Source organism: Triplophysa dalaica, chromosome 19 (assembly GCF_015846415.1).
Source record: "Triplophysa dalaica isolate WHDGS20190420 chromosome 19, ASM1584641v1, whole genome shotgun sequence".
NCBI lineage: Eukaryota > Metazoa > Chordata > Actinopteri > Cypriniformes > Nemacheilidae > Triplophysa > Triplophysa dalaica.
This window is the reverse complement of record NC_079560.1, coordinates 13746251-13771308: the sequence shown is the minus strand read 5'-3', so window position 1 is coordinate 13771308 and position 25058 is coordinate 13746251. Positions and strand designations below refer to the sequence as shown.

Genomic DNA, 25058 nt, shown 5'->3' with positions numbered 1-25058 from the left:
AAAAGTAATTTAAACAAATAAATAAAATGTTTTAACAACCTTCTTACAAAAATATTGATTAAATAACATAAATCTTAATAAAATAAACAAAAATACCACCAACAAAACTGCATATTTTCACTGCCGTCTTATTTTTAAACAGGCCTTTTTTCTTAGGCTTTAACATTTTGTTTGTATTGTAATATACTGTATTTTGAAGAAAAAAATATTGTTTAACTAACAAAAATCTTAATACAATTAATACAATTACAAACCATATAAACTGTGCATACATTAACTTAACTTTTGCCCTTCCTCTAAGCCATCTTGCAATTCTCTCCTCTGTTTAATGCGGAGGTGTGCAATGCATGCGTGTTGTGTATGTGTAAGTTACGTAGCTGAATAGCACGTCCATGTGACCGCGCTGCGCAGCCGGAGACCGATCCGTGTGTGACGTCAAACTCTCGCGCGAGCTAGTACTTTCATAACATAGTCATAGTGTCACTGACCGGCATGCACAGAGCTCACAACATTTAGTTACGCTGAAACTATTGATGTAATTAACCAGATAATCGATACTTTTGTGAAAATATCGATACCTAAATAGCATCTTTTGAGTATCGATATATCGATACTGCAGCATCGATGTGCACATCCTTACTGAGATTACGGTACACAACACACAAACTTACTTTACAAGTTTCCAAATTAAAATCTACATGCTCGCAAATTTTGCGACTGATTTACCTCCATATGTTGCTGTCAGACATTTGATCTGAGGGAGGTCTGTAGCGAGAAGCCGCCTCCTCTCATTTAAACACCTCCTCTCCTGTACACTTCAGAAGTTAGGTTTCGGTGCGCATATCGAAACAACACCTTTACTAACGGCACACAACCTTTTGCTACATCCATGTTAGTTACTCTTTAGTTTGCCACCGCAAGAATGAGTTTTCCGTACAGCCAAACCGTAACGACTCTCAAAACCATGAACGTCGCGGAGCAGAACTCACCGAACGTCTTGACTTCACCGACCATCTCGTCCGCTCCGGTCGGGTTCGGCGAAGGTACGACGACTTACCGGACGGTAAACTACACGGGAGCTCAGATGCAGCCAGTTCAGTACATTAACAGCGGGATGGAAGGGAACGTTATGTACGGGGGCGCGCGTTACCTGGTACCCGTGCAACAGCGCGCACCGGAGCAGCAGGTTATATACTATAGTCAAGCGCCGCAATATACTCAAGCAACGCGATACGTTCAACCGGTGTACGTCCAGAACGTCCAGAACGTGCAGCCTGTGACCATCAGCAGCGTCGACACTGAATACAGACAAACTGTAAGCAACATTTATATTAACCGAAATTATAATGTATTTAGACATATTATATTTAAAGATGAATGTGTGAGTAAAAGTTAAGATGTTTTGACTTGAGATAATGTTGTTTATTTAATTTAATTCCTCATCCTATTTAGGGATTACGTCTATAATATATTAAGTAAAAACAATGCGACGGTGGCATTACGTGTAATTAATTTGTACTACAAAATAAAAGTATCAATCCGTATAATATCAATTAATGCCAAATGCACCATTAAAGGTCAATAGGTAATGTACAATAAAATATTTAATGCACTAAATATAATAATGCACTGAAACATTCATTTACAGTATTTAGTTATATATGAACAATAGAATATGAGTAAATACGAATCAGAATAAAAGATCTGTCATTATTTACTGTGCAGCTGTTTTCTGGAAACATTAAAGGAGAAACGTTATATTACTTCACACATGAAGTATTGCAGTAGCCAACTTTACTTTAGTATTTACTATAAGAAGCTGAAGTATGTTAGAGTAACTTTCAAACTTTTTTAAAATATACTCCAGAAGTATTAACTATAGTTAATTGATAAACAAGTAATTACCATAGCACACTTTAATATTTATTATAGTAATGTTAAAAACACTACAGTATGAATTTTAATTCAGCGCTATAGTAATACTAGAGTATACCGCTGTCTTATTCATACGGGTTGCGCAGTAGTACAGTTTGTGTTCTAGGTGTATATCTACATTTCTGATTTATTTGTGTTTCCTGTCCTGTATTCAGACAACAAATGGACAATCCTCATCTGTCGTCAGCCACACCTCCAGTTCGGTCAAGAGCCCTGAACCTTCCGAGGTAACATTAAAAATCAACATTGCACACATACAGTACAGACACATTCGGTGTGAGTGACCCATGCGGTAACAGTTCAAGCTTGCATGCATGCATAGGGTTAGTATGGTGCAGCGCTCAAACATACACACCCAGATGGATGACATCATGCTTTTACTAAGAAATACTGTACTGTAGACCACAAGCATTTCTCACCTATGTATAAAAACAGTTTTTCATACTTGTGGCTTGGGCTGAGAGAACCAGCTTAAGTGTTAGCCAGGCTTGAGCATGTGTCTGGTCGCACGCACAAGCTAGTGTTATAATAATTTATGAGTTTGAGTGAAAGTACAGTACCTGTAGGGTTAAGGGTGTGTCTTACAGAAAGAATGGACTTGCTAATTCCCAGAGGAGACTGTGCGACGCCCATATGGGTCTGGCAATAGTTGCAATAATTTAGCAAAAAAAAAACAGTTTGAGGGAGTGCCCTTAAATCGCAACTGTTAACTTTCAGATAGGTGGTTTGACTGGTGTATGTTGGAAATGTGTTAATGTGTGTATTCCTAAAAGTATTAGTAATAGACGGTGGTACGGTTATTGTCGCTTAACTGGCAAGCGATGTCAAGTTCAGGGGTCATTCTGATTCTATTAGCAATCTGTATTCTGTTTAAGTAATAAATGCATTCAATTTAAGAGATTATTTATTAAGGTTAATATATCAAATGTAGGATATTTCTATAGGTTTTATTCCTAAAACATCATCTGTGTATAGGGCACTGCCAGTTCTCTCCTGCAGTTTAAGCGTATGGAGGTGTAGCGTCTTCCACACGCGGATGAATCATCAAGCTTTGAGTCGGCCTCTCCTCAAGTTTGAAAAGCAAGGCTGTGATGTGGAGACCGTTGTCATTGTGAGGCTGTGCTTGTGGGCATGCTGGGACAAGAGCTGTGAGGCCACGATCTGTGTGCAGTTTCGTACACAAATTTGGTTTAGAAATTATGCACTCGTCTTAAATGGCGGAATTGCGATGTGATGTCATCATGATGATGTCATCGTTCTGCGGTAACCGGAGTATGAACGATCATGAAAGCAAAAAAGCATTGAGTGTAGTGAATGCATCTGGGATCATCAATTTTAGAAGCAGATGCTTTTTTTGGATACAGTTGTAGTCTTTTTATGAAATTGAATTGTGTTGCTTCATAATACAGAGTTTAGGAAAATATGCAAAATATTCATGTACCGTAAAAAGAACTAATGTGAAGTAATCTTATTGGCAGAATACACGTGCAGATTTCAACAGAATCTAAATGCCCATAATACTGAGTTAGTATAAATCTTATTCATTTAAAGGGATACTTCAACCAAAAATGACTCACCTTCGAGTTGTTCCAAATCTGAATGAATGTCCTTGTTCTGATGAAATCAGAGAAAGATATTTAGAAGAATGCTTATAGGCAGACAGATTTTGCCCCCCATTGACTCCCATAGTAGAAAACAATCTTGTTTTTTTTGTTCTGTTGAACACAAAAGACAATTTGAAGAATGTCGGACAGCAATCAGTTCTGGGGCACTTTTGACTACCATTGTATTTTTCCTACTATGGTAGGCAATGGGGGGGAAAGTCTGTCTTGTTATAAGCATTCTTTCAAATATCTCTGTATTCATCAGAATTTTTTTTTTTTCAGTTTTGGAATGACTCGGAGGTGAGTTAAATGATGACAGAATTTTAATTTTTGGGTAAAGAATCCCTTTAAACGTTTAGATAAAGAATGTAAATAGACATGTGAACGATAGACTTGTGACCTGAACCAAACAACCTCAGACGTAATTGTGGTGGAGTGGCACTTGTAGAGAAATTTGTCACGAAAGTGTGAAATATGCATGTCAGATTCTGCGTTTGAGAGGATTTGTTTAATTTTAGGGTTGGTCGGTACAGCAGCAATTTCAGGGACATACTAGGGTGCATCAAAAAAAATTGTGCTCGTGAGGCACATTCATTGATATTGTTTAATCATTAAAACAGACAATATTTCAAAAAATGTCCCTCACTATATTTCATTTATAATATTTGTTCCAGCAGTTTGCTCGAAAACGTTCTAGACAAGAAAAAAATGCCCTGTTACCTAATGAATTGCTTAAAGCGGGGGTAACACATAGGGTTTCTGCCAATCTCATATTAATCTTGAGTACCTAAAGATTAGTGTTGCATACTTCGTATCTTCGAAGAGTATTCAGTTTGATCACATTTATTAAAGATAGATACAGATTTACGAGTGTTTCCGAAAATATACGGGGAGGGGTAGGCTGAACCAAAGCACGTGTGCACCCATTGTCAGCAAAACACAGAGATCAGTTTCACTCACCGCATGTCCGGCATCTTTTAGCGCTAGGACAGCTCCAGACATCAGTTTCAAACAATCTCCAAATCCAGCGTTATATCCACAGTTTATATAACATTCATCACCCAAATGCAGTGAACAAACAAACACCTGAGATTCGCAAACATATGCTCTCTCTCACTCCTGCTTACAATTGAAGTGACGTCTTCACATGCTCCTGCTGCTCTCCTTGCTGCCGCGTGGCCGCGCCACATGCTTTTTCCGGGAGAATTGCCCAATAAGGGACTAAGAAACGTTGTTACAAAACAGTTTTAAATGTTTGAAAAAAACTTTCCGAATCACGTACGATCGCTGGGGAGTGTACCGAGTACAGAAATACTACGTAATACGCGCAACTCATTTTTGAAAAGTTGACCATGTTAAGCATGAGAAGACCCTTTTCATAGGGCCCTTTTCAACACCCCCCTTTGAGAACCACAGTTAAGGTCATAAATCTTTAGTCTCTCTTCAGCGGCTTTCTGTATCCAGAAAACATTATGCCGTAGACCAGAGCATTGACCTGCTGTCCTGACACTTAAACAGAGAAGCTTTTGGCTCACACGTTGACCTATTTTTGCAGACAGTGAGGTATTGTGGACGAAGCAATAGCCCAGAAAGGACATACCACAGGTTCAGTGAATGAATGTCTTTATACAATGTCTTCTCATAATCCTTTGGAATTTCCTCATCCGAAGGGACATGGAAGACACAGCTGGTTGCTCAACTTTTTGTGGGATGAGATTCCCCGTTTTTATTAGATGTTTTCGATAAATAGATAGACAGACAGACGGTAGTTAGGCAGGTAGGTAGATAGATACTACCTGTGTTTTAGCAGTGAGGAACCACATATTGAATTACTCATCTGTGCTGTGGGAATGTTACTTTTACAACTATGTGAAATTTGCATATAACAGAGTTCAGGCCATGGGAATTTTGCTTGAAATCTTGTTTGAAGCCCATAACCCATATAACCATGTGATGCACAAAAACAAGTGCATACTCTTGTAATTGCATATGTCAAAATTCAAATATGCAGTATTTGGTTTTCGTAATTAGCTAGTTTTGCTGCTGGCACTAAAACTGGAAGCGTTAAGCTCTAATGTGTCCTTGCTTGCCGCGTGCACCACATGCTGCGGCTTGTCAGGCGCTAAAACTAACCAGTGTCCAAAGTACAGCTCATGAACATTGATAATTTCTTATCTTTCTAATCTTCTATACACACCCAGATACAATCTTTAATTCATGCATAACTACATTCATGCTGTGTTAATCCTGCTGGAAAAGATTGCAAGTTTGGTAACAGGAGAAACACTGGGCTCGGCCCTTTGTTGTTGCAACTTCAAACCGGTTTCAGTTTGAAGTCCACACACCCAGTTGACACTGTCATTGGTGCGTTTTGCTTGATCTGTCACAGAATGTGTGGAATGTTCCCAAGGTCTGTCACACCCACCTTAAAAAAACACCCACCACTTGTCTTAATGATAATGCTCTCTAAGCGTACAATAACATCTTCTGACACCTGCAAACTTCTGGGTCAGTTTTACATACTTATAAAACCTAGCAAGTGTTGCACATATTTCACTGGGTTTATGGGACAGAACTTGTCTATGCATTCATAAGCTTCAGAAGCCAAAAGCAACGCAAACATCACTGGTTTAATTCCCAGAGAACACACAGGCTGGTAAAATAAGAACTTTAGTTTGTGTACTGTAGTTTGCATTGGTTCCAATACCGGTCCCAAGGTATAACACAGTTTGGAGAAGTCACGGTTTTAAATTCACTAAAAAAGTGTCTGTTTTGTTTTGTATGATGTGAATTGTACGCATTTGGATTGGGTAGTTGAAAATACTGTACATTTGTTCTAATCTATGGCAGCAAAAATAAAAACACTTACAATGAAATCTCTCTTATGCTATTTTATATGATAAATATAAATGGGTAGTTGGGTATGTTGTGATGGCAAACATTTTGGAAAAAAACTAACATTGAAGATAAGTCTCTCTTATACTGTTTTATATGATAAATATTAGTAACATAAAACCTATTAACAGTTTTTTTTCTAAATTTGATATGCCACACCATAGGACACATGTAGGATTTATTCGTCATCTACCCATATAATAATTATATCAAATAATGTATAATTAACTATTTTCCAAATTTTTACTGTCACACCATCAGACATATGTACAGTATATTCGCTAAAACGCAAAATAGTTGCAGTAATATTCTGTCTATTTTGGTTGTTTTTGTACATTTTTTTGTTTTGGTGTTTCGTACCTCGGGGTCATCTTGTGTTATGACAACAGCATTCATGAGAATTCACAGCCCTAACAGAGCCTTCGGCTGTGACATTAAGGTCAATGCGATAAATCCTGTCAAGAAAGTGTATTTGTTTTATCCAAAATTAAAAAATATTAATTTAATTGAGACTTTTTATTAGTACCATTCACATAGTTTGCAGCATTTAATGACAACCCACCTCACATCAAAATTCAACCAATAAGTGATTAAACAGATGAAATTTGTCACTTGAGTTAATGATTTAAAGTAATGTGGGCGTAACTAACAATTACATCTAAGATCCTGTATAAACCTGGATGAAACCAGACCGTGCATGAATTGTCTTGATCTGATTGGCTGTCACAGATGAGTGGAATCCAGCTCAACCGCTTCAACGCGCCCCCAGCTCTCAACTTTAGCACAGGACTGACAAAACTGTTCATCACTGTCTTGCTTCACTTCTACACTATCAATCGGTCTTAGAAAACCAATGTAAATGCTAATAGAATGCAATGCCATCAGTCAATCTCAAATATTAGATAGACACATAGCAATAAAAGACAAATAGCCAAGATAAGATTTATGAGGAATGATCATTATGATGATCAAATTAATAAATCTTTAAAAAAGATTTGATTGTGAATTTGGATATAAGATGTTGTAATGTGTCGCTCTCATATTTTGACAAATGCATATTTAATAAAAAGAAAGCTAAACTTTCTCTCAATCCTGATTAGATTGCAATGTAAAAAAAAATGTTGGTTCAACTCAAAAAAAGAAGTTACCTGGTTGCCTTAAAATTTAGAGTTAGTTCAATTAAAGAATATGAGTCAACTTAACAAGTTTTGTCAACTCATCGAGAAATTCATTGAGCTCATTGATTTAGATTAACTTAAAATTTGAAGGCAACCATTTAAAGTTGAACCAACAAAAACAACAATACTTCTGTACAGTTTGCGAACAAATGAAGGTTATGGATGAAGATTTTTATATTTATATCTGAATTGATCGGTGTGATTGGAGAAATTCATTCACAACTTAATTCACTATATCACAATGCAACCAATGCAAAGTCATGACCTTTTAAACTCTTCAGTATTGCGCATAACATGTTTAAGTGCTGCTTTTATAAGCTTTGTCTAAAAAGTCAGTCAGGAGTATCTCATCGAGAGGTGTGGTGGTTATCTTACTATACGTCAAGGTGTGGACCGACGCATGTTTCATGCAGCATGCATTACAGTCTATAAAGTGAGGGAAATAATTATTTGATCCCCTGCTGATTTTGTAAGTTTGCCTGCTTACAAAGAAATGAAGGGTCTATCATTTTTATGGTAGTTTTTTTTTAACTGATAGAGACAAAATATTAAAAAAATCTGGGGATTTTTTATATAAAGGTCATAAATTGATTAGCATTTCAGTCAGTGATATAAGTATTTGATCCCCGGGCAAAACATAACTTTGTACTTGAAGGAGAAACCCTTGTTGGCAAGCTCAGAGGTAAGACATTTCTGATAGTTGGTCACCAGGTTTGCACATGTGTCAGGATACATTTTAGTCCACTCCTCTATAAATCTTTAAGGTTTCTTGGCTGTCGCTCAACAAATTGGAGTTTTAGCTCCTTCACAGATTTTCTATAGGACTAGGGTCAAGAGACTGGCTATGACATTTAATGTGCTTCTCCTTAAGCCACTCTTTGGTTATCTTGGCAATATGTTTTGGGTCTTTGTCATGTTAAAGGCACATCTACGACACATTTTCAGTGATCTAGTTAGGGGGAGGAGGGTCTCGTTCAAGATTTTACGGTACACTTGCCCGACCCTCAACCCCTCAATGCGGTGAAGTCATCCTGTACCCGTGGCAGAGATAAAGCCCTAAAGCATAATGTTTCCAACACTGGGCTTCTCAGTAGGGATGGTTTTTGTTGGGGTAATAGTCAGCATTTCTCTCCCCCCAAAGAAGAAAGTCAATTTTGGTCTCACCGAAACCGTGATAGTTTGGCTCAAGGTTACCGTACCATCAAAATCTCATACCAGCCCATGCCTAGACTCACATCACTTTCTCCAGACCTTTTCTGAATCATCTTGATGTTCATTGTCAAACTTCAGACGAGACAGACGGGCCTCCTTGGGAAGGAGGACCTTGCGAGTGCTTCAGGATTTCAATCTATTGTGGCGTAGCGTGTTACCAATGGTTTGCTTGCTTACTAGGTTCTCAAACTCATTTACAAGCTTCTCCCATGTAATTCTGGGCTGATCTTTAACCTTTCTCGTGATCATCTTTACCCCATTGGGGAAATCTTGCAGGGAGCTCCAGAACAAGGGCATTTGATAGTTATTTTGCATTTCTTTTATTTCCAAATAATAGCACCAATAAGTTGTCTCCTCACCAAGCTTATGTCTGTAGCCTATTCAAGGTTTGTGCAGGTCTAAAATATTGTCCCAGACATCCTTTAAAACCGATTTGGTCTGGACCATGGTTGTTGAGAGGTTGAATGGAAGATACAGATTCTGTTGGCAGACATCTTTTATATACATAACAAGCTGATTTAGGAGTACTTTCTTCAAGTGACAGGACTAATCTGTGGTCCATATAGGCACATAACCCATCTGTGAAGCCAGAATTGTTTCTGGTTGGTAGGGGATCAAAAACTTATTTCACTTACTGAAATGCAAATCAATTTATATCCTTTATATAACTTTTTTCCCCCTGATTATTTTTATATTATGTCCGTTTTAGTTAAAATCAACCTACCATAAAAATGATAGACCCTTTATTTTTATGTAAGCAGGCAAACTTACAAAATCAGTAGGGGATCACATAATTATTTCCTGAAGTTAGCCTCTCTTGTTCCTCCGTTTGAACTAATATGCACAAACCACGTGCTGTTATGTAAGAGTCACATGTTTTGCACACGTCAGGTAAGAGTAGTTGTAATCACGTGTCTCATTTGTTTACTCGGGTGGATAATATGAACTGAATGGATTGTATCTGAGGAAACTCATCTCATATTGCATTCGACACGAAGCTTTTAATAATTCATGTGAGATGCGAATTGGATTCGCGACCCAATGTTGAGTCACGCAAACACATCCTGTCTTGCTCTTTTCAGATCGATCTGGTGGAGACCTCCAGCCACTACGAGGAGACCGTGGAGTATGATGGGAAGAGCAGCGTGAACACTCACATGACTGAGTTTATTGAGTCGGAGCCTCTTGCCAAGATGGACAACCGCTTCTTTGGCGAGCTTCTTGCCGATGTCTACCGCAAGAACATTGACATTCACACTTGCATCTCAGAGCATGTGTCCAAGATCCGGGGAAGGTGCAGGCTTCTTTTATATTTACAATGTAGCATGACTATACAGTACATAATACAATATACAGCCGTGGGGAAAACTAAGAGAGGATTCCCAATTTTTATTATTCAGGATTTAATTTTCTAGATGTATTCTGGTCATTCCAGTCCACTGTCTGTTGAATTAGAAAAAAAGTCTAACCTCAGGAGTGACACAAAGTCATCCAAGAGCACTGTGAATGACAGACAGTGTGACAAGACACATAAAAACTGTGGTGAAAATCAAGGTTTTCACACGGAAAAAAGTTTTCCTAAATACATGTACAAATACTACTGTTATATCGCTTAAGAATTAGTCGAACTTCTTTGCAGTATTTTGGATCTGAAAAAATACAGAGTATATTTTGTGTTATTTTGACCTGTTTCTCCAGGTTTCATTTTCTACAAATAAATGAAAATAGAAACAATATTTTTATTTGAAATTTGGGAGAAATATTGTTAGTAGTTCACTGAATGAAACAAAAATGATTTTACATAATCACATTTCTATGAATAGGAAATCATTAAAATATATATATTTTAAATGTTTAGTTTTTTCCACGGCTGTATTATTGAGAGTCTCTACGCTGTGTTAAAAAAGAAAATTCATGACAAATTTTCGAGCAAAGACAAAGACTAAATTTCAATGAAACAGGAAGCATCGGGTAGCTCCTCCTCTTTTTAAAATAACTAGCTTCACAGCCTGACAACATTTGAACATCCTTAGTCTTCTCAATACGCACCCAAAAATGAAAATCCTTCATATTTTTTCCCCCCTCATGTCATTTCAAGCCTGTATTACTTTCTTACTTCTTCAGAACACAAAAGACAATATTTTAAAGAAGGTTGCTATCCAAACAACATCGGCCCCAATTGACTTCCATTGGAGCCTATAAACACAAAACCACTGAGACATTTTAAAAAAATCTTCTTTGTTCAACAGAAGAAAGAGACACAAACAGGTTCTGAATGACATGAGGGTGAATAAATCATACAAATGTCATTTTTGTGATCTTAGGTGAGCACACTATTAAATGCTAACACACTCGCACTAAAAGCAACAAAACTTCAATTTCACGTGGATTATAACTACCTTCCTTCTAGTGATACACAAAAAAGCATTATTTTTTGTCGTAGTTTGTCTGACGGAAGTGCAAAAACGGCAACAATTTATCAAATAATGATGAAATGATGATGTAGATGAACGCTATGACAAGGAACACATCCAGACATGAGGCGTAGCCTGGCATTCTTTCAGTATTTTAAGAGCTGATTCAGGTGTCTGTGGTGAAGCAAGGGAGTACTCTAAAGTATGTCATGTCACGGTAGGGTGTTTTTGGCATTACCCGGTGTGTAATTCCTTTAGCGGGAAACCTCAGGTCCTATGACAATGCTGGAACCACGTGCGATTGAACAACGCATTCAACAGGCACCATCCATCTTCGGTAACATCTCGCCGCGTGTCTTGATGGAGTTGCAGATATGCCTTAACAGCCCAATAAACCTGTCAACAGCTATCTAGATGAATGAAGGCCTGGCAAATATTGTGTGGGAAAAGCTATTCAAGTCTGCAAGATATCACTATCTGATCAGACATATGATCTGATGATGGACTGAGAACAATACAGGCACTTTCTCAAATGAGTCTACATCTTGTCCAAAGCAATGTTCACTCTGGTGATTCATGTGTTAATAGATCTTCTGCCTAACATCTTACAACTCATTGTGAGAACAGTAAGAGTTTTAGACGCCTCCGCTTTAAGGCTGCTTCTCCATTTTGACTCATTAGTATTGTTCTGTTCCTACAGGAAACACCTTTTGGACCCCACCATTGACTACAAGGTAGGGAGTGGCGTGTTCTTAAGATCCTGTAGCGTCTACTGAAAGTGATAATCTTGTGTTTTAGCCAAATTTGGAAAATCTCTTAAATTTTGTTTCAAAATATATCAAAGTGTGTCATAATTATATCGATTTTAAACACGCGTATTCTTGTCCATGCATGTGCCAAACAGGTGGAGAAAGAAGAAATAGAGGCTCTTATTCCCAAAGGAGTGTCCGAACTGACTAAGCAACAGATCCGCTACCTGCTGCAGGTGAGATCGTCACGGTCGCAGTATCTACTCCCACTCAGCCCCACCCGTCTCTCTGTACACCCCACCCTTAGACAGACACATTTATTATTTAGATTATAAACCTGTCCCTGAACACATGTCCCTGCAGGCTCAGCGGAGGCATATACTCATTTTGTTTATTTTACAAGGAAAGTATGATAAACGCCGATGGGAATTTACAGGAAATGTTTGCATACATTAACAGGAAGTTGAACAAACGAAACAGGTGGTTTAACACCTTAGGAATGAAAGACGATGGGGAAAGTAAACTAGCAAGCGCATTTAAAAGAGGAAGTTAATGCATTGAACAAATGGACTAAATTAAAAGGGAGGTCCCAGAACGTGTCATGTGTTTGTTTCTTCATATTTATATGAGCAAATTCAAATGTACAAAACAAGATTATTTGTGGGGGGGTTTTATATCTTATGACAGGCATATATCTTATAAATATATCTTATTTATTTTTTATAAATGCATGGTTAATAATATAATAAACGTTGATAATTTTGTTAGATTCAAACTTTTTATAATTTGTATAGTTTATAGTATAGTTATTTATAACGGTTACAATTTTGCATTGTTGAATGCAAAAGCTTTACATAGATATACAAACAGATGTAGAGAGATGTAATTATATACAAATAAATACAACGGAATAAATGTAATTAATGTTTTTCCTCAATACAGTGTACATTGATAAGCACTTGCAGCTCTGTAAGTTAAAATGTTGCAACGTTCTGTTCCGTTTGTAGTGCTGGAAAGTGCATGTGTCAAATATATTGTATCAGCATAAAAATAAGTAGGTTTAACTGAGTACAAACGTGGGATATTTCACCCAAAATTGGAAAAGTGATTTAGTGTTTAAATTTCTTTGAACTGTTGAACACAAAATAAGATATTTTTAAGAATGTGGGACACCAAACAGTTTTGGGGCACCATTGACTACCATTGCAGTTGTTATTTGTACTATAATAATCAATGGCGCCCCAGAACTGTTTGGTTATAAACATTCTTCCAATTATCTTTCTTTGTGTTCAGCAAAACAACAACATTTAAACTGGTTTGAAACACAATGAGGTTGAATAAATAAAATAGTTTCTTTAACACAAAGCCTACAATCTCAAGTGTTCCCTTTTAATTCTTTAAATACTCTCTCCATCTATCTTTCCCTCTGTTGTGTCTAGACTCGTTTGACGGCTGATAAGGCCATGCGTCTGTTGTTGACCACATTCAGCAGCCTGCGTGAAGAGCTGGTTCATCTGCAGGACGATCTGAGGGTACGAAATACATCTGCATCCAACAGCATCATGTCTAGTTCACATCTCCCAGTTTCCCAGTTTCCACTGAAGATACAATGAGGAAACATATCAGCTCTCATCCTGGGGGGCATGTGTTTGTTTTTTTGAGCTGACCTTGTGTTTTTGAAGGTGTGATGCCTGTTTAATCAGATTCAAGGGTATGATGTGACATCTGCACCTCAGCCCCCAGCCATTCAACATTATAAGAGCGTGTATGTTCTGTTTTGGCATGAAGTTTCACAAGCGTGTGACATGCTGTAAAAAAGAATTAAAGAAGATGTTTTTATTTATTATTACATAATACATGCATATTTTACTAGGATACACTATTACACGTTCACATTAGCGTGAAAGTATACATAAAAAATTCTGCCTGCTTTCTTGGTAAATTCGATCAGCAAAGGACCGTTTTCTGTTTAATTTAAAGCCTTGAAGTGCCGCCAAAAGAATGTTTTCAGCCGGTAAAGCAACCACTTCTGCCAAAAATTGCGGCAGATTTATAGCAACTACGTCAACTGGTTTTGTCAATTAGTGCGGCTTGCAAGTCCTGTTCCACATATCGCAAAATACTCACTTCAATAATAGACTAAAGTTTACTTATTTATTTATATTATAAATATATAAAGTAAAGCATAAGTATATAAAGCTGTAAATATTGTAGACAAAATATATAAAGCTGTAATCTGACGTCCAGTCGAGTGTTTACTCATCAGATGTTGCATGATCAGACTCAGTTAAAGAGTCTGATCATGGATTATCTGGATTAAGGACAACCAATTAACTCATTTTATCCAATAATTATATCTTAATCATTAAATTGGTCACTTTTGCCTATTTTCGCCAAACGTAAAAATGCTGGTTATTTGAGTATTTATGTTTTTTATGTGGGTTGATAAAATGAAGTCAAACTTACACTGTACCAGCAAACTGTACCCAGCAGCTCAAATTAAAAACATTATTATAAAATCCCTGTAATGATTTGAGCTAAGGTAACAGATTTTTTAATGTGCAGTCTTGCTCAGCTGATTTTTGTTCTCTTTCGAACCAGAAAAGTTATGACTAGCATCTTTATATGAACTTGCATGTGTTACTGAAAAAATATTACACGCAATTTAAAGAAACGATTGGTAGGTTAGCTTAACAAATTCAAGCTCTTTTCGATACACCTGCACAAACAAGTGTAAAATTTGTTCCTTGACTATTATAAACCATGATCGATTTTATATAAGTGATATATGTTCTGTGTGTTTTTCAGCGGTTGGAGAGCGAGAAGGAGGAACTGGAGAGAGATCTGAGCTTTAAAGCAGATCAGGGCATGCAGTATGACAAACTCCTGGAGACCGTCCGTGAGCACAACAGACAACTGCAGGTAGGGGGCGTCACTATAAAGCAAACTTGATCACTTTCCTATTGTTATAGTATTAGCACGATACACTGTATTTTCTGCTGCAGAAAAAAAAATCATCTTTCTTTCTTAGGCGTCTCTAAAAGAGAGTAACAGTGCTCAACGTTCACTAGAGACTCAGCTGATCATGTTCCAGAGCAAAGACCCCAGCAAAGACTTCCAGATCAAAGAGCTGGAGGGCAGCAGGATAGCACTTGAGCATGAGAATGAGCTCCTGAGGAAGAAGGTGCGCTGGAACTTTACATTTACAAATTGTTACAGAACATTTTTGCGTGCTGTCGTTTTCTGTAAATAGATCCTGTAAATTCCTGTTGTCTCTTCGTACAACTTCCTTGTAAACAGGAAGCTAGAGATCATGCAATGGAAATTTATATAATTGAATTGTTTCCTCTTTTTGTTCTCATGTGTTGGTCGGGTGTCTCTATCGCAGCTGGCAGGACAGTGCAGCAGTTCCACTGTTCAGATCAAAACACAGGAGATGACCAAACACTACGAACAGATGCTGAATGATCTCCGGGAGGAGAAGGAAAGAGAGCTCAAGAGCCTGCGGGTAATGAAAAAAATGATACGTTCACACTGTCCCAACAAACAACATTTCAAACATTCTGTCATTTATTTTGCTCATTTTAAAACGCTTCGGTTTAGAGTAATGTAGCGTTTGTGTGTGTTTTTTAGTCTCAGATTATTAAGATCCAGTCTGAGCGGACCATAACACACACTACTGACACCAGCGGCTTGGAGATGCACATCAAAGAGCTTCTTGCCAGCATGGAGAAGCATGAGACCACGATCAGACACCAGGAGGAGGTACGTTAACTACAAAGAGCACCAATTCCTTGTATGGCTTTTTTCAGTAACCTAAAAAAACAGCCATTCAATCTCTAGAAACACCTCGGAGGCCTGCTGGAAAAATTTAAGAACTCTTTCGTTTTCATATTTCATATGAAACATGTGCCATTTTGAAAAACACCTGAGAAGCAGGTATTATAGTTTTGTTTTCAGTTTTATTGTAATTTTGTATACTGTTTTTTTTTTAAATTGGCCTTGTTTTTATATTTTCTGCTATCATGTTAATATTAGTTAAAATTTTTGTGATTTTATTATGATCATGTAATATTTGATTATTTTTTATATTCATATATACGTTCATTTTTGTTTCATTTTTAGATTTTGGGTTTAATTATGTTAAGTTAATAATTGTAGTTATTAGTTATTAGACAGATGTCATTAATTTCAATGAAGAGCCGGCGACATGAGCGATAGTTATCGTTGATGACGTTACAAAAATGTAATAAATGTAGAACTTTAAAATAATCAAGGTTAAGAATACGTATTGCATTGCGCTCTAACTAATGTTAATAAATTAGACCTTATTATAAAATTCTTACCATAAACAGCTGTATTTTCCTTCTCCGATGTTTTAATGGGTCGCTTTCAATACGGCACTAAGATTCTAATGTTCCTGAATAATCATGGTCTTCTGTTTATTATAACATACTGTATCCATAAACAATTATTCACTTCCCTATCACATAACACAGAGCAGACCTAATAAAACACCCATACATAATGCGCGGCAATGATCCAATGTACGCGTGTAAACATCTGATACAATATATTTTACAGTATTTTATTTATTGATAATGTCGGAAGCACTAGCGAGAACACACAACAGAAGACATTTTTTGTAATTTTCTGAATCAGAAAGTGTGATGCGTGTCTGACAGGAAGGATTGGGAGATGTTTTTCCAGGACAATGTGCTCCCTTTACTGTTTACTGTATTTATTTTATCGATATAATGCAGAACCAAACCAGACAGTCATAAAAAATAAAATAAGACAGAGAACATCATCACTGGATATATTATACGCAGTTCATTAAAGTTAGTTAAGTACCTGCTTCAGGTTGCTGTCCCATAAACAGTACAAACCTTAAATTAAGACAATCCTTCAGTACTAGACCCCCCTCTTATCTGCAGGGGGTTTTATGTTAAGATCTTAACTTTAAACAGGTAGTAATAAGGTATTAAGCTTGTTTACATTATTTATACAAAGGCATTTAATCCAAACACCCTTGTTAGACTTGGGTACTGCTGTAACAGGAACATTGTTTACCCATTGTTTCCCGAACCCGGAAACAATGGGTTTTTGACCGGGTTTTTGTAAGTCAAAAACCCGGAAGTGTGAAATACAAATTCTTCTTCACATTCCCAATGGAGCACTTCATTCTGACCTTTGACCTTGCCCCCTCAGGAGATCAGACGACTCAAACAGCAGAAGAGTGACAGCTCCAGCAGCACTAGCAAAACTATTGTTACCAAAAGGTGTGTATGAGATTTTCCTTCCATGCACAATTTGGATGTTTTTTTTATCCTAACACAAAATCTTGAGTTTTGAATTGCTAGTTTCACACATTCGCAGAGTGGTGATGAATGACTATATCAATAACATTTTTCCTCTGATAAAAGTTTCCGAAAGTTTCCGAGTTGTTGACACTTTGTACCTTTGTAGCACTTCTCATATGATTTCCCTGATGAATTGCTTCATTGTTTTTCTCATTGTTGTCGCTTTGGATAAAAGTGTCTGCTAAATGCAATGAATAATCTGATATGTTCTCTGTTCTCTTAATGTGGAATAGATACGACACCCAGTACCCTCTTCTGGGTCTGTTGAGTGATGATTACAAGTACACCCCACCCATTAAAGAGGGCAGGACTGTTGTCATCGAGACGACGGGACATTCAACCAAACGGGTAATCTAAACTGCAACATAAGAACTTTTTCGGGCAGGGGACATGTTTAATGTAAATCTATAATGTAAGGAATAATATAGAATCATATATTCAGAAAAAATCTGTTTTATCATATCTAAAATACACTTCTCAACTATTTATGTCGCTGTGACAGCAAGATAATCAAAACTGAAACACAGACAAGACTTGTAAATATAGATATTGTAAATGTGTACACGGAACTTTGCATGCAGTGTTTGCATATTACCTGCATTATTTGGGTTAAAATGAGTGAATGCCTAATGCAGCATGCAAATACATCAAAGTTTTGCGACTAGTCGCCATATTCCTGAATCACATAAAAGGGTGTCTGTGCATAAAAAAATAATGACAAACTGAATAGAAACTGAATAGCTCATGGTTAGTGAATAAGATGCACAGAATACTTTGTTCTTCTGTTTTGGCCTTAAAATCATAATTTTTAAACTGCATTTTTCTTACAGTACTGAATAGAAGGGAGACCTGCGAGTCCTCGTTCTCGCTCATTCCTTTTTTCTCGCCTTCAAGCCTCCCCAGTCGCTCGCCTCAGTGCCTCCTCCTGCTGATGACTCTGACATTTAGACTGTGGAATTTGCTCATTCTATTTCTATTCACAGCACACTCTTTAAAAGGACCAAAACAACATTTAAGAAAATAGACAAAATCCTTCCAAACATTTTCTTTTATCACAAAATCAAATGGGTTGAATTTGATGCTTCTTTAAACTGCTGCTTACTTTCCTCTTAAGAAAATACTGTAGCTTCATTGTTGCTTGTTTGTTGGTTGCAGAGGGTTGTATTAACACTTATGCTGCAGCAGCAGAACCCTTAGGCACCTTTAGTCAACACTACTGTAATTCTGTATATATTTGGAGAGAAACGGTGTGCATGTCGTATACCTTTACTGGAATAAAACTTAGTATTGGCAGCAGTGTAAATGGTGGTCTTGTTCGTTTTCTTTTCATTCATTTAGTTTTTTCTCTTCTTTTTTTTGGTAATGTCCGGTAAGGGATGCACGTATGTCGAAGTGGTCGAATGATATCGATTTGTTTCAATTGCCCGTGCCGATGTCTGTATAGCACTTTAGCATATTGCTGACATAGAAAGGAATGTAGAGGTAAAATTTCTGTAAGATGGACATTTTTTTTCCCCACTCGAAATTCAGTCAAAAATCTGCTAAAACAGAACATGGACAAATGTGTGTGGGTACGGACACAAGAGGGCGCTAACACTAGTGTAATTTTGGTCAAGAGGGTACAGTTTTATTGGCTGATACATCTGTAGACCACTAATATGTCATGTAAGCTGGTGAGGGGTTTTACTAGTTTTAAAAGGTTAAATTGTGATTGGTGCAGAAAAATTGATCTCCAGTGTTTTTCAGCTCTTTCTGTTTAACCATAACGTGCCTATGGGAACTCATGGGTACATTATGTTTCTTCATTACAGTGCAAATGTCAAAATTTCATTTTTGCTTAAGTTAATGATGTGCAACCTAAGAGGGAACCACCCTCAGAGACAGAGCTATTTCTGATGTCATCCAGAGGTAGAACGCTTGCAATATTGTTAGCTTTATTGATACAAACCCTAATAATAGATAGCGAGTAAATATTTTTGTAGCATTTTGCTAGAGACTTTATTAAATACCTCAGTGTGACCATAGATTTATTCTCTGTTTTAAAAAGATGTTTACCAATTGCAGTTTCTATTCAGATATGTTGGAGTGGCCCTTTAAATTCATAAGCATTTTAGTTTAGTGTGGCATCTGCAGCATTAACACTGTTATAGATGGAGTTTTACATTGTATTACTGTATGTGCTTGAAATAAAAAGTGTTTTGACCCTTTGAGAGAGTTCATTGATATATGTTGGTGTTCATTTATGTGTGACCCTGAACAACAAAACCAGTCTTAAGTAGCACTGTATGAATGACCAAAAATACAGGGTATGGGTAAAAATCACAGATTTTTCTTTTTGTCCAAAAATCATTAGGATATTAAATAAAGATCATCTTCCATGAAGATATTTAATACATTTCATACTGTAAATGTACACAAACTTTAATTTTGTGAGTGGATGGCCTGATACAGTGCCTCTGATTAACAATTTTAAAGGCGATTTTCTCAATGTTTGGCATTTTTGCACCCTCAGATTCCAGCTTTTTAAACAGTTGTTGTTCCGCCAGATATTGTCCTACCCTAACACACACACACACACACACACACATTTATATAATTATTTATATAGAGTATATCTAATGTATATTTCATACAATATTCTAGGTACCTCACCCTAAGGGACTTCCTGAAGGACTTTAAATTATCATAAATATCTTTAAAAAAAATCTGTCAAGAAAAAGTTATCAATTAATTAAAAAAACGTAATATAAAAGGGTCAAATTTCGGTGAAGCAGCAAAAGCATAATGTTTCGGCTCATACAAAATTAAATAATTGTTTTTACAAAGTTTGTGAAATATTTTTTTTTACAATAGACACAATCTCAAAACAAAATGAATCGTTGTTTATTCAAACTGATGACAAAATGAGCATCATTTATGAAATGTGACAAATTATAGGCTAATGCGGATGACGTCATCAAGGCTCGTTTACCGCTTGTGTCCTGTTTCACTACACGAACATTTGAACAAAATACAACCAACAGAATATTTATAAAATATATTTACGATTTAATTACATATGTAAGATTTAAAAACACATAATAGTAAATAAATAAATAAATTCTGAAACCTTACGTGCTTCTGGACCAGTGTTTATATCTTGCGAAATGATGCGACAGACAGAATTCTTATCACCAGAGGGCGCTAAATAGCAACGTTTTATTTCTTTGACAGGATTTCACCATGAAGTTTTTGTCTAAACTGGCTTGTAGAGCTGTTCATGATTATTCATAAATTCTCGGTACAGAATGGGATATTAACATAAATTCTTCCCTTGAGTTAAGTAATAGTTGCAGAAATGCAAACAGTTATAATATTTGGGTTATATTTGAGCTGATCTTGCTGCATTTGGATAGGTGCTGCAACATTTACAGTCACAAATAAACATCAAATCAAAGTAAGCTCGTGCAAAATGAACCAGATCCTATCCAAAATGTCGATGAAGTCCACAGGCCACACCCATGAAGGAATTCCCCAAACGGCTCTGTCATATGTCCATCACACATGACTGTCCCACAGCATCTAAACAGACTTTAAGAACAGACATCTCCCCAGACTAATGACATTTCCCTCATTTACTTGCGCTAGCTCTCTCTCATGATCCCACGGCCCTGCTGTATTGTACAGTACAGTGAGAGAGAGCACGGTCAGTAATGCAAAGGCATTGATTATGGCTGATAATTCAGAGCTTTGATGTGGATAATGCAGCCCATCTCTTCCTGCACTGGCTGTGCACTCCCAGCCCCTGGGGCCACAGAGGATATTGGGTTTACAGACACTCTCTCTCTCTCTCCCTCTCTCTGTTTCTCTCTACATTGTGTGTATGACTCAATTCTTCACTCTTGTAGGCAGTTGTATGTGTTTGTTCCTTTTTACAAGATAAGATGACTGGGGCTATTGTCACGTGGGGAAATGTTCTCAATGGCGTAATCTGTGTAACTGTAAATAAGACTTTACCTAAGAAGTCCAATTACAAAAATGATATTTGTATTCGGTTTTTTATTGAAATTCCTATTTCTACTATGCCTGTTACATTACTGACATACATTTAGAAAGCTGTACATACAGGATAATGCAGATTTAACACAAAGGTTTAGCTACAAGGGTTTGTTCAATAAATGTGAGGTTGGGGCAAGTTGTCACGTTTTTAAGTTATTTTTGTATGGAACAAATAACATTCCTTCTTAGGTGTGATACAAAATTGTACTTAACAAATGCATACATTTTTAAACTAATGATTGATAAGAGGGATGTTGGGTATTCTCTCTGTCTATTTGCATGCCCATTTCCTCTATTCCCTTTATGCTCGGTTGCTTTAGGATTGTGTGCGTGTGTGTGTGTGTGTGTATGTACCTGCACTGTACGGTCTTCTGTGTGTATGTATGTGTGTCAGGATGTCTGTCTCTTGTGTAAATCATGTGTTCCATGATCGTTTCCCTCTGTTTCTCTTGTGTGTCTCCACTGTATTTATGTAGTTGTGTCTGTTTGTGTCTGGAATCCTCTGCATGTTTTTTTCTCTGCCTGTTTTTCCCATTTCCCGCGGACACTGATTCATGTAAAAAGACACAAACTTGTTTCACAAAAGTGCAATAGGAACCAACAATATTTAATTTGGCCGTGTTTGAACACTTTGGAATTACGATTTATTACTAATTTTGAATGATTTGTATAACTGATCGTATTAACACATTTTTATTTTGTCTAAATCCACACAGTTATCTTACTAGATGTCTGAACTTGACTAATGATGTTTTGGAACTTGGAAGTGTGAGTCAAATCTTTAGTTAAATATAGCTTTTAGTAGGACCTACAAAGCAATTGTGATAACCTGTTGCTGTATCACCCTGTGAAATGAGTGGAAGTATTTCAAATAAGCCTTCGTCAAAAAATCAAAATGTAAGTTTACGAATGGAAGAAATTTGCCAGGTTCTATAAATAATGTATCAAAAGAACAGTACCAGTGTAAGGGCAGAATCCTCAGATAAGCTATAAGAAAAACTTCTATTGACTTGGTTAGTATAACATAAAACTACCGATGTTCATACAAGGTCAAAGGTAACTACTGCTTTCGAGGACACATGGTTTTCTTCATCACTACCAAATCTGGTATAGATGAATCTACCGGATGCACAGAAAAGACTTGGGCATTGCAAATGGGTTGTGTGACAATGAATAACTTCATGGTGTAGATACATATTTGTTATTTATATAGATTATGAACATCCCCTTTTTAATTTATTCATTAATTTAAATTAATTTCAGTAAGTTCAAAGGCAGAACATCGGCGTCACACTTAAAATACATGTCCATTTATATTGTATGCATGGATTTACATACCTGAAATACACAGCTGAAATGTGATTGGACCGCCCAAGTGCCGCTCCAAGATTCTAAACTATGATTGGCCAGCTCACAAATTTAAGGCAGGCTTTGAAAAAAGGAGCGAAAACATTCTTGGATTATATTACAGTGAGTTGCGACATCTAGTAAAGAGTGACGTTGTGTGTCTGGAAAATATAATATATCAATAAATAAATTAAAAACACGAGCACGCGAATCGCACTGCGTCACACTTGTCCTGTCAGGCAGCTGCAAGCAGGTTCAGGACGTGTTTTCTTACAGTAAATAAAACTAATAATTATGGGTCAAATTATTTGTTCTTTAATAATAGTTTTCCTCGTTTTAGATTAATAGTAAACTCAACAATGGAATAACAATAAAAGTAACGGAGATTGTGTTGCAACAAATAAATCCAAAATAAATTTAAGGGTAGTATGTTCCCCCTTTAAACTTGCTGAAGTTTCAACCTAAGATGAATATTAAACCATACTGAAGAAGTTACAATATATTCTGGGCCCTTATTTGCTGCTGGACCAATTCTTACTTTTAATTAGCAGTTATTATCATGCTTATTATCGGCATATTGACTGTTTATTAGTGGGCTTACTTAAAAAGCATTTTCTGCATGACTATACTCTATACTCTATATCCTAAAACCTAACAACTACTGACTATTAATAAGCAACAAATTAAAAGTTTATTGGGGAAGTGATAGTTAATGGTTTGTTAATAGCGAGAATTGCCCCCTGTAGTGAAGTGTGACCAAATAATGTGCCATATCTATTCAATGTGTGAATATGGATGCTATGTGGATACCAGGATGTTTATTTGCTTCTTTATTTACATTATTTAAAAGGCATGACTTGTACTGCACATTGAAGAAAAAGTTTAACAAGTTTAAAAGGGAACACACCCTAAGATTTATTTTGGATTTATTTGTTGCAACACAATTCCAATAGTTACTTTTATTGTTATTCCATTGTTGAGTTTACTATTAATCTAAAATGAGGAAAACTGTTATTAAGAACAAGTAAGTGACCCTTAATTATTATCCATTCTCTATCTGTCAAATGCACAAATGTAAATGTCGCAACTCTTATATAACAGTTAAATACAGCAGCATCCTTTAAACTCCAATGGTGGGAAACTGCGTTGAGATTTGAGTAAGTTTGTGGGCTTGCTATTAGACTTCATCTCCTCTCTACTCAGCAAAGAGAGACAGTGATCTGACAGAAGTGCTTCCGCTCCAGGTTCATATTTCCTCACTCCTAGCTGCACTTCAATAATTAATATTCATAATCGCATATCATGTCAGCAGAACACCCTCAGCTTCCTCTGCAGAATGACTGATCCCATCACCAATATAATTTTCCATTGTCAAATCAGCATATATTAATAGGTTTGTTCTCTGTTGCATTCACGACCGATGACCAGCATCCTCCTGTCACAGGTTGTCAATGGGTGGTTGCTTAATACAATTAAGTGTATTGTCATAAAGATGAAAATAAGAGGCTGAGGAACAAACTTTGGCAATGTTGTTGATATTCTGTGGTGGTTTGATTCGTTCTGGGGACAGTGAAATGAAGTTCTTTAAATAAATAATTCACCAAAAATGAAATCGTCATCATTTAATTAACTTTTTGTTATTTTGTCAATTTAGAGTGGAAAGTGGGAAACCATGGGAAGAGTTGACAGCAAGCAGGTTGCGTTCTTATAAAGGGGTCACATTCTGATGAGCAGTTCTATTGATCATTTTCCAAGTAAGTGTTTTTGTGTGTGTTTTGTCCTTTATGTTTGAATAAATAAAAAATGTTCCTTTATGATGCTCCGTTTTTTATGTGATAACCTCAATTTCATGTCTTGTCATGCTGTCACGTTGCTGTTTGATGACTTTACAAGGTTTGAAATTCAACAGACACTGGACTGGAATGACCACAAAACATATAACAATGCTGAATAAATGAACATTTGGAACGATCAGTTCATTTTATTCTGTGGCTGTATTTGCATTGTTGGGTCAGCTGTATATTCTTTAGGTTCGTACAAACCAGCAAACAAGCTAGACATAACAGTACAGATATAGTCATGATAGAATTTTTTATTTCAATAAATCCTCAAACATTGCCAAAGGAAATATGTTTTTTAAATCTTATGGTTTAAAAGCATTTCATTAAAAAATCATGAAAATCACATATTCTCTCATTCTTAGTATTTTTATATGATGTTTCAGGTAAACTTTCTTTTAGTCCTGGCAGTGGAATTCTCAGTAGTAAACTCTCAGTGTATCTACTTCTTGTGACCCGCCGACCCCCTTGTTCCTATGACTGAG

The 25058-nt window shown here is 36.6% G+C and overlaps 1 protein-coding gene across 1 annotated transcript; it reads left to right on the top strand.

Annotated features, from left to right (window-relative positions):
* The first annotated feature begins 798 nt into the window (after positions 1-798).
* Positions 799-19557, top strand: pof1b (POF1B actin binding protein). The gene is made up of 13 exons (XM_056731929.1): positions 799-1315; positions 2091-2162; positions 9907-10118; positions 11939-11972; positions 12143-12223; positions 13427-13519; positions 14796-14909; positions 15019-15171; positions 15376-15495; positions 15621-15752; positions 17199-17269; positions 17584-17698; positions 18181-19557. The coding sequence occupies exons 1-13, from the start codon at positions 923-925 to the stop codon at positions 18184-18186; spliced, it is 1596 nt and encodes a 531-aa protein (XP_056587907.1). The 5' UTR covers positions 799-922; the 3' UTR covers positions 18187-19557.
* Positions 19558-25058: the final 5501 nt, after the last annotated feature.